This window comes from Myxocyprinus asiaticus, chromosome 11 (assembly GCF_019703515.2).
Source record: "Myxocyprinus asiaticus isolate MX2 ecotype Aquarium Trade chromosome 11, UBuf_Myxa_2, whole genome shotgun sequence".
Classification (NCBI taxonomy): Eukaryota; Metazoa; Chordata; class Actinopteri; order Cypriniformes; family Catostomidae; genus Myxocyprinus; species Myxocyprinus asiaticus.
Genome location: NC_059354.1, coordinates 33,873,765 through 33,883,968, shown reverse-complemented (window position 1 = coordinate 33,883,968; position 10,204 = coordinate 33,873,765). Strand labels below are relative to the sequence as shown.

General features: G+C 37.5%; 1 protein-coding gene across 2 annotated transcripts; it reads left to right on the top strand.

Moving 5' to 3' along the window:
* The first annotated feature begins 1,279 nt into the window (after nucleotides 1–1,279).
* LOC127447835 (DNA excision repair protein ERCC-1-like) lies at nucleotides 1,280–10,171 on the top strand. 2 transcript variants are annotated; one of them, XM_051709923.1, is made up of 9 exons: nucleotides 1,280–1,412; nucleotides 4,040–4,432; nucleotides 5,057–5,160; nucleotides 6,849–6,948; nucleotides 7,301–7,377; nucleotides 9,162–9,261; nucleotides 9,399–9,470; nucleotides 9,572–9,640; nucleotides 9,810–10,171. In XM_051709923.1, exons 1-9 carry the CDS (start codon nucleotides 1,350–1,352, stop codon nucleotides 9,873–9,875), a joined length of 1,044 nt encoding a protein of 347 aa, XP_051565883.1. In that variant the 5' UTR covers nucleotides 1,280–1,349; the 3' UTR covers nucleotides 9,876–10,171. The 2 variants fall into 2 exon arrangements, with proteins under 2 accessions (XP_051565883.1, XP_051565884.1); XM_051709924.1 differs by lacking the exon at nucleotides 9,399–9,470.
* Nucleotides 10,172–10,204: the final 33 nt, after the last annotated feature.

Sequence of the window (10,204 nt, the reverse complement as noted above, 5' to 3'; positions counted from 1 at the left end):
TGTGTGTGTGTGTGTGTGTGTGTGTGTGTGTGTGTGTGTGTGTGTGTGTGTGTGTGTGTGTGTGTGTGCTTAGATTCTGCCTTTCAGAATATTATAATATCTGTTCTGTCTCAAACAGTGACTGACATACATTGGTATGTTGCCAGACGTTTGTGTGTGTGTTGTATACGTATATGCATAGCTTCTTTTGGAGGACATGAACATTATATTGAAAATGAAGCTGGCACCATCTGGCTGTGGGACCCACTATGCCAGGGCATGGTGGCAGGATGTCCCGAAACGCCCTCCATATGCATACACACAAACTGGGTTAAATGGACAATACACAGCTGTCTGTCAGACTCTGGGCTTCTTAATTGGACAATCTCAAATATAACACGAACACAGAGAGTACAGCAGAGTAGAGTAGAGTAGAGTAGAGTAGAGTAGATGAGAGGAGAGGTGAGGATATCTTCCTTTGTGGACTACTGGAAAATCAATTCATAAAGCAAATGTTTTTACTTAAAATTATAAAAACGCAATAAGTGTTATTTTATGGGGTAAGGTTTGGGTTTGAGTTAGGGTAATTATACCTATAGGCCTACCGTAGTAATTCTAATTAGCATCATATAATAACAACAGAAGTCTATGGTATGTCCCCATTTAAGTAAATATGTGTGTGCATGCGTGTGCGTGAGGCCATAAAAGGCAAAAGTACCTGCTGTTCTGGTTCTGTGTGATATCAATTCTGTAAATGCAGCCTGAAGTTAATCCGTGTCCACTAAAGAAAATTAATTGTCACATATCAAGAAAAAGAAGAGATAAAACAGAAATTCACAAAACCATATTTGCCCATGATGCTAATGAAATTGCGTGATGTCAGAGCGCATTTCATAAGCACTCCTTCAGTTTCTACCTAATTGTGAAAACAAGTTTTGAATTTAGAACAAGTTGATTACCTAAACAAGTACATTAAACATTGATAGGAATAATGTGATGTTTCACATTGCCATATTCATGTATCATGGTACTCCAAGGGTCAAAACAATTCCACACATGGTAGCTACATATAGTACCGTTACTTTTATTTAGTGCTATATTAGTTATGACGTAAGTTTTAGAACAAACAAAAACCTTTTGCTTAACAGAAAACACCGACGCATGTTTCCACTCCCACTAAATATTTCAGAAAAACCCAGTCATCTGTATGAAATTTATAAACTGTTACTTTGGCGCCATCTATCGGTTAGTAAAAACCCGTTCCTCAGAGTCGATCGATGTTTCTGTGTTCGACACATATGTCTGACACTGTTTGTTTAGCTGCGATGGCGGCAGATGGACCATCATGCACATGTACTGATCATTATTAAATGGAAAAAAATAAATTCAGTATTAATTTGGACGATTCAGCATTCACCAAGGAAAGAAGTCCGGTGGGTATTGTTTAACTATAGCTCCTTCTTAATGTACGTGTATACGGTCTGAGCTGCTTACTCCAAAAATGTACATGAAATATCGCCACTGTGCCTCTACGTCAAGATACTTAACAGTATCCACCAGCTCTGTTCATGTGGCCATAGACTATTCTAACGCTTTATTATGTAATGTGGGGTTTCTGTCACCCGTCTTACAAGAAGTAATTCAAACTAATTGAAATCACAACAAGGTCTTGATGACACAGACTGAGATGCTCGAAAAAAAAAAAAAAAACAACGTTGCCCACCAGAAAAGCAACCACTATCAATAAGTGCAACATTATTGCGAAAATTAACACCTACAAACCGCTTTAAAAAAAAAAAAAAAAAAATTTATTACAAGCTATGTTCACAAACCATACCGTGCTGGCTGCCATTCATTCTGCAGGTTAATGGAAAATGGGAAAAATTGAGCCTTGTAAGATATGTGTTTCTTCCATCATCGATACGCTAGGTTTATTAGGATGTTCTCGTTTAAGACTTTTACTTAAAGGCGACGTTTCACGGAAAACATGATTTCATTTAACTTATTCTTTTGAAAGGGTTGTGCAGACATACCCTTTTACAGCGAAAAGCTGCCTCCCTCCTCACCCAGTCCATAAACTGACTAGCATCGTCGTACAGTATGATGTCGAAAGCATCATTTACACAATCATGTTTCTTCAACTACAGGCACTTTAATGTGCCAGGGGTTGATTTATATTAAAGCTAAATCTAATATAATTCAGTAATCACAAGGAATTAAAACTAGCTTTTTTTGTTTTGTTATATTGAGGTCAAATTAAATCTGTCTTGGAAAGTTTTTTTTTAACCATACCTTCATCATTTATATGTATTTGTTCGTTTTACTCATGGAATGCCTTTATGTATAGATTTAATTGTTTTTGTTTTTCTACCCTTGTCTCAGAGCAAGTATAGTGTATGAAAACCCATCATAAAAATATAAAGCATCATTACATTTTAAAAGCTATGATATCTAAACAAAGAGTAAAATCATAAACCATTTCAATATGTATTGTGTGAAAATGTTTAAATACATTTTCACACATATTTTTTACGACTAAAAATATTTCATTTCTAAATGTCCACAGGGTCAAGAGTGCCCACAGAAGTGATCAGCATTAACATATGACATATAACAACTTGGCTTCCCTGAAGTATGCTTCATGAACAAACATAAGAGGTTAGTTAATCAGAACCATTTACATATATAAACTCAGCAAAAAAAGAAATGTCCCTTTTTCAGGACACTGTATTTTAAAGATAAATTTGTAAAAATCAAAATAACTTTACAGGTCTTTATTGTAAAGGGTTTAAACAATGTTTTCCATGCTTGTTCAATGAACCATAAACAATTAGTGAACATGCACCTGTGGATGTGCTCTCTGAAAAACACCAAAAGAAAGATGTCCAGGGTCCCTGCTCATCTGCGTCAACGTGCCTTAGGCATGCTGCATGGAGGCATGAGGACTGCAGATGTGGCCAGGGCAATAAATTGCAATGTCCGTACTTTGAGATGCCTAAGACAGTGCTACAGGGAGACAGGAAGGACAGCTGATCGTCCTCACAATGGCAGACCATGTGTAACAACTAGAACCCGACCGATATGGGATTTTTGAGACCGATTCCGATTTTAGAGGGGGGAATTCACCGATTACCGATATGGTGGCCGATATAGTTCATTTTTGACCTGGAATGAAAACAGACCTTTTCTATGTGGATTGTTCACCAATTTTGCACTGATATGACAATGCAAAGGTACTCAGAAGGCTGCTTTCTTAAATATTTTTATCAAAGAATATTTGACATTATTATTATAATACATTGTCAACAAATTCTAGAAATGAACACTGAGAAAATAAAGAATAAATAAAAATACAATAAATTGCTTAAAAAACATCAGTACTGTATGTTCAGTATAAGTCAACTGCTGACCATTAAAATAAAGAATAAATAAAAATAAAATAAATAGCTAAATAAACATCAGTACTGTTTAGTATCAGTCAAATGCTGACCATTAAAATAAATAATAAATAAAAATAAAATAAATAGCTAAATAAACATTAGTACTGTTTAGTATCAGTCAAATGCTGACCATTAAAATAGAGTAAATTCAAATAAAATAAATAGCTAAATAAACATCAGTACTGTTTAGTATCAGTCAGTTTCTGACCATTTAAATAAAGAATAAATAAAAAAAAATAAATAGCTAAATAAACATCAGTACTGTTTAGTAACAGTCAAATGCTGACCATTAAATGAAAGAATAAATAAAAATACAATAAATAGCTAAATAAACATCAGTACTGTTTAGTATCAGTCAAATGCTGACTATTTTAATACCGCCTGTCAATTATTGGCAGTTTGTAAAACAAGAAGCATTTACACCTGCCGAGACAAGAGATAAACAGTGGCAGCGATGTTACACCGTATTCTGCTATACAAGTTCAGGGGAAACATTCAACGGTGGAAAACCAGACTTTTAAATATTACATTTTATAAATGCAACGACTTCAACGTGCCATGTGTTGATTTAAAAAATGTAATGCTAAAACCTTTTAACCTGCTTCTCTGTATCCACACAGGTGGCACCTTTGTTCAAGGCCAAAGATGGCCAGGTAGAGGCCTCATCTGCTCAGAGCGCTCCGCCAGCTCCGGGCCAACTACTGTCCTATGCCGAGTTCATCGTTCAGACCAAAAACAGGGGGCAACAGGGTACAGCCCATGGACCAGAAAAACAAACATCTGCTGCTCAAAGCAGGAATTATGCTGCAGTGCAAAGTAGTGGAAACACTGTTGGAATTGGGTCAGTTGGTAATTCCTCCTCAGTCTCGGGGAAACCTGAGAACGAGCAGCAGGAACCATCTGAGGTACCAACAATAGAGCAGTCAAAAGAGGATGGGCAGTGTTCGGAGAGTTGTGTCATTTCTCCTCATGTTATAGGATCAGGAAACAGTATTATAGTCAGTCCTCGACAGGTCTGTATAGTGTATGTTTATATTTATCATTAAAGGTGCACTCAGTAATATTTTCCTATTAATATTTATTTAGACATAAAGACATGATTAGTACTTTTGACAAACGTCTAATGCAAAAGAAATAAAGACTCTAGTCAGTCACCTAGAAAAAGCTATTTAAATTTTTTAGAGTTGAGATCACCAGATCAGCTTGCAGCCACATGCAGCATGCACACTGCAGACAGGGAGAGAGCCTGCAGCAGCCAGCTGTGCACCAGCACAAACCACTAACAATGTGCTAAAATCCAAGAATGTCCATTTTATTGATGTATGAAGTATGAGACTAAAGACACCTTTAAAGCAATCGATAATAATGTAACAAAAGATAAAATGCTCAGTTGTGATCTGGTAGCAGTTAACAAACTTCATGCATTCATACAGATGGGTCATGTAAAATAAGTGCAAGACCACCATAGAGACAGCTAAACATACTTGCATACATAGATACCTATACAATTTACTGTGTGCATCTTTAATATGATTGCCACTGTATAACATGTAAAAAATAAAAAGTATTTTACATTTCTGTGTTTGTGTAGGCGTTGCAATACATGTTTGGTAAATTGCGTTTTCATATCTCTGCAGAGAGGCAACCCCATCCTGAAGTTTGTGAGAAATGTTCCTTGGGAGTTTGGAGAAGTGGTACCAGACTATGTTTTGGGGCGGACAACATGTGCTCTCTTTCTCAGGTTGGTATGTGGGAATGCACCAAGGAGCTCTAAAATACCTGGAAAGAGCTATGCGTCAACATCCTGTTCATCTCTATGGCAGTGCTCAGGTAGCGCAGGGTTACCTGGAAGTACGTAAAATGTCCCATGGCTTTTTTTTTTTTTTTTTGTCAACGAACTTGCAATTACAGGATGACTGGATAGAGCAAATCTTCCACGATCCACCTCCTAGAGGCTGGAAATGTGCCTATAAAATGTGATGTGAAATTGTTGTCCACATCAGTCACAGACACATCAGTGTTGTCTGACATTCTCTTATTATCATTTTCTATGATGTGTATTATTTAATGAAATAAGAAGTGTTGAGTGTACCTCTGTGCACTTTTAACAGATTTAGTAAGTGTGTTTGCGTACGCGCGTGTCTGTGTGTTTTACATAGGAATGGAATTTTCTCATTTAAAGTGTGAAACCACATCATCATCAACCACCAGTCTTTGCTAAGAAAGTGAGTCAGAATTCAAAGCAGCAAACATATTGTGGCTGCCAATCATGATTGTTACAACAATCCAGTCTACACAATGTATTATAATAGAAGTAAGGTAGATTAATAAAGAAAAACATTTTCTAATCAAAATAATTCCCAAATTGACCACAGAGAGCTCGTCTATCTGAAAAAAAAAAAAAAATGAATTTACTTATATGGAAAGATGTTGCTTTGTTTTCAATATATGGTGCTTTGCAGAAGTAGTTGGACCCTTAGACAATAAAATGTACTTGTTTTTATTTACCCAAGCGATGGATGTCAAAATATTTTTTTTGAGAAATACTGTAATTAATAATTTAATTTTTAATGCCATATTTTTAAACATATTGTGTGGCCCCAGAATGTACTAGGAAGGAGTGCATATGATTCCAAATATATGTTAAAAATAAATATGTGGCATTTATTTTAAAGAAAGTTAGCGCAATCACACTTTTTTCAAAAATAAATTTTTGTTTTAAATGCAGTGTAAATAAATATACTGTTATTATGTCCAAAGTATGTGTTTTTTTTTTCACAACACATAAGCACATTAGATAAACCACCAGAACACAAATAAAGGTGTTAAAATGCAGATCAAAATTGGGGTAAAGTGCAAAAGTCTATGTGTGCCGATCGCTTTTGCTTGTTCATGAACTTTCCCCAATAAAACAACAGGGTTAAAGGCATTTACATGACCTTATACATTGTCAGGTTATTAAGCATAATCTGTTTGTGAATGTAAATGTGCTCAATGCGATGAACTCTGTGGTTACTCTAGTAGGGCACCTGTGTGAACTTGAGGGTAACTGACTTTGTAAAGTACATGGAATAAAATCACTTTGGGACCAGTTGGCTTAAATATTTGCAAAAGTGGCTAAGAAAAGTTAGTTCTGAGAAAAAGTATTGCATCATTTGTTGCAGATGCCACTTAGTTTGACATTTTATTATTTAATGCAATGAAATTCATAAAAAAGTGTCCAAATACTCTCTTTGGCTACTGTATGAAGAAAAAGCCCAGCTATGAGCTTTGTGCATAAGAAATCTCCTAACTAATGAACATGTTTTCTGTGTTGGTTTTGTACTTAAAATGATACTATTGGTTTAGGGTATGAATACTGAATCTGTAAATGATTTTTTAGTTTCTCTCTCTCTCTCTCTCTCGCTCTCGCTCTCTCCATGACCTCAGTGTGCGTTACCATAATCTGAACCCAAACTACATCCATGAGCGCCTGAAACAACTGGGACAAAGTTTTGCTCTCCGAGTGTTGCTTGTCCAAGTTGACGTGGTGAGTTTGTCTGTGTTCTTTGTACTATGAAGGGTGACTCTTAGATTTACATTTATGCATTTGGCATACTCTTTTATCCAAAGTGACTTAATGTTTTCAAGGTATACATTTTAATTAGTTTGTGTATTTCCTGGTAATCAAACTCATGATCTTGCTGTTGCTTTGTCTTACCAATCCCTTTAGATCTCTCTGTGTATTATTATTTAAAAAAACAAAAATTCTCCAGAATGTAATACCAAATTAAGATTGACAATCAGTCAATATTGATTTTATTTCCAGTATTTCAACTTTTAAAATTAACTTTATTTAGACTAGAGTCTGTTGTCTGATTTCCCTCTTCCTGGTTCATTAGAAAGACCCTCATCATGCACTGAAAGAGCTCGCTCGAATATGCATCATGGCTGACTGTACCCTTATACTGGCCTGGAGGTGAGGGGAGAGGTCAAGATAATCAAGTGTGAGGGGAATTCCTTTTTTGGGATGTGTAAATGTTAGGTGTTAAAGTCCATTGCCTGTTGGAAACAATGTTTAAACTGTTAAAGTGTACCATATACAGTTTTGTTTAGTGTTTTCATATTTGCATCACTCAGTCCACATTTTGGCTACTTTCACACTACAGCTGAATGTGGCCCTAATCTGAGTTTTCCCTGTTTTTGAACAACGACAAAAATGGATTTGATCAGAAAATCGGAAGTGGGCACTTTGTGTTTGCAGTGTGAACATACCCTTCAATACATCAGTAATACTGTATGTAGGACTTCTGGCATATACACTATATTGCCAAAAGTATTCGCTCACCTGCCTTTAGACGCATATGAATTTAAGTGACATCCCATTCTTAATCCATAGGGTTTAATATGACGTCGGCCCACCCTTTGCAGCTATAACAGCTTCAACTATTATGGGAAGGCTTTCCACAAGGTTTAGGAGTGTGTTTATGGGAATTTTTGACCATTCTTCCAGAAGCGCATTTGTGAGGTCAGACACTGATGTTGGATGAGAAGGCCTGGCTCGCAGTCTTCGCTCTAATTCATCCCAAAGGTGCTCTATCGGGTTGAGGTCAGGACTCTGTGCAGGCCAGTCAAGTTCTTCCACACCAAACTCGCTCATCCATGTCTTTATGGACCTTGCTTTGTGCACTGGTGCGCAGTCATGTTGGAACAGGAAGGGGCCATCCCCAAACTGTTCCCACAAAGTTGGGAGCATGGAATTGTCCAAAATCTCTTGGTATGCTGAAGCATTCAGAGTTCCTTTCACTGGAACTATGGGGCCAAGCCCAGCTCCTGAAAAACAACCCCACACCATAATCCCTCCTCCACCAAACTTCACAGTTGGCACAATGCAGTCAGACAAGTACCGTTCTCCTGGCAACCGCCAAACCCAGACTCGTCCATCAGATTGCCAGATGGAGAAGCGTGATTCATCACTCCAGAGAACGCGTCTCCACTGCTCTAGAGTCCAGTGGCGGCGTGCTTTACACCACTGCATCCGACGCTTTGCATTGCACTTGGTGATGTATGGCTTGGATGCAGCTGCTCGGCCATGGAAACCCATTCCATGAAGCTCTCTACGCACTGTTCTTGAGCTAATCTGAAGGCCACATGAACTTTGGAGGTCTGTAGCGATTGACTCTGCAGAAAGTTGGCGACCTCTGCGCACTATGCGCCTCAGCATCCGCTGACCCCGCTCTGTCATTTTACGTGGCCTGAGTTGCTGTCATTCCCAATCGCTTCCACTTTGTTATAATACCACTGACAGTTGACTGTGGAGTATTTAGTAGCGAGGAAATTTCACGACTGGACTTGTTGCACAGGTGGCATCCTATCACAGTACCACGCTGGAATTCACTGAGCTCCTGAGAGTAGCCCATTCTTTCACAAATGTTTGTAGAAGCAGTCTGCATGCCTAGGTGCTTCATTTTATACACCTGTGGCCATGGAAGTGATTGGAACACCTGAATTCAATTATTTGGATGGGTGAGCGAATACTTTTGGCAATATAGTGTATCTACTTTGTTCAGTTCTTACAGCTACATCTCTCACAACATTTTATTGCAACATTAGCCTTTACCATAGAAGACCATGAGATGACTCATAATCTTAGTCTGGTCCTTAGAAAGGCTTGTTTAGAATTCATTAAAAGAGTTAGTTCTTTACCATAATCTAGATCTGCCTTTAATATAATGTGTGCGTGTGTGTATGTGTGCATGTAAGCCCTGAAGAAGCTGGTCGTTACCTTGAGACATATAAATCCTATGAGAAGAAACCTGCAGACCTCCTGAAAGAACAAGTGGAGAAAAATTACCTGTCCCAGGTTAGAGGACAAATCTTTTATTAAAATTTTGGAATAACCATGTACGGTTCACTTTAGTGTACACCGTTTTGTCTTAAAACTATTCAATCCACTCCTGGGCAGTTTCCATAAAAAAAGGCTTCTTTTTTGTTTGACAGGTTACAGATTGTTTAACCACAGTAAAGTCAGTCAATAAGACAGATTGCATGACCCTCCTGTCTACTTTTTCTGTAAGGAACCCTCGTCTTTTTAATGTTGTGCATTTAAAAGTCTTTGTCCTTGTCTATAAAACTTTTCAAGTTCTTAAGTTGTTGACATTTTATCTCCTTAGTCTCTGGAGGGCATCATCAATGCTTCTAAGGAGGAGCTTGTTTTGTGCCCAGGACTCGGCCCACAGAAGGTGTGTATAGGCTTCCACATAATATCTTCAGCTATTGGCTTTATATGTAACATCTGAAATTAGGTGATTTTTAAGCTGAACAACATGTGCGTTTGACCCTTTTTTTTTTTTTTTTTTAACCTACCCAAGCATTTGTGTTAATTGCCTCTGCTGTTTTTGATGCACTTAGGCAAGAAGGCTTTATGATGCACTGCACCAGGCCTTCATAAAAACCAAGAAGAAGGAAAGCAGATAAAGACAGGTTGCATTTCAAGAAGTCATCAAGTGTTTTAGAACAGAGGGCCTAGTGTAAGATCCAGAGCTACAATAGCACATGGTCCTCTGGAAGCTTAACTTGAGCATTTGGTTTATAATGGTCTCTGCCTGTAAGTGGGGCATAAACAGACTTATACAATACGCAGTGATATAAATTGTGTATTGTGGTTTCTAGGGCTAAATGTTACCTCCTTTTTGTAATTTCAAATGTGTGTTCTGATCAAGATGGATGTAGCGAGATTATTATTATTTTTAATTAAATATAATGTCATAAACTTTCTGGGTGATTCTGTTTTAAACATGTCATAT

What these genes read in the sequence shown, in the direction of transcription:
- LOC127447835 (XM_051709923.1), top strand. Translation starts at nt 1,350, where the DNA reads ATGGAAAAAAATAAATTCAGTATTAATTTGGACGATTCAGCATTCACC. An exon ending in TTATAGTCAGTCCTCGACAG is followed by an intron (nt 4,433 to 5,056) that starts GTCTGTATAGTG and finishes ATATCTCTGCAG; the next exon opens with AGAGGCAACCCCATCCTGAA. An exon ending in ACATGTGCTCTCTTTCTCAG is followed by an intron (nt 5,161 to 6,848) that starts GTTGGTATGTGG and finishes CCATGACCTCAG; the next exon opens with TGTGCGTTACCATAATCTGA.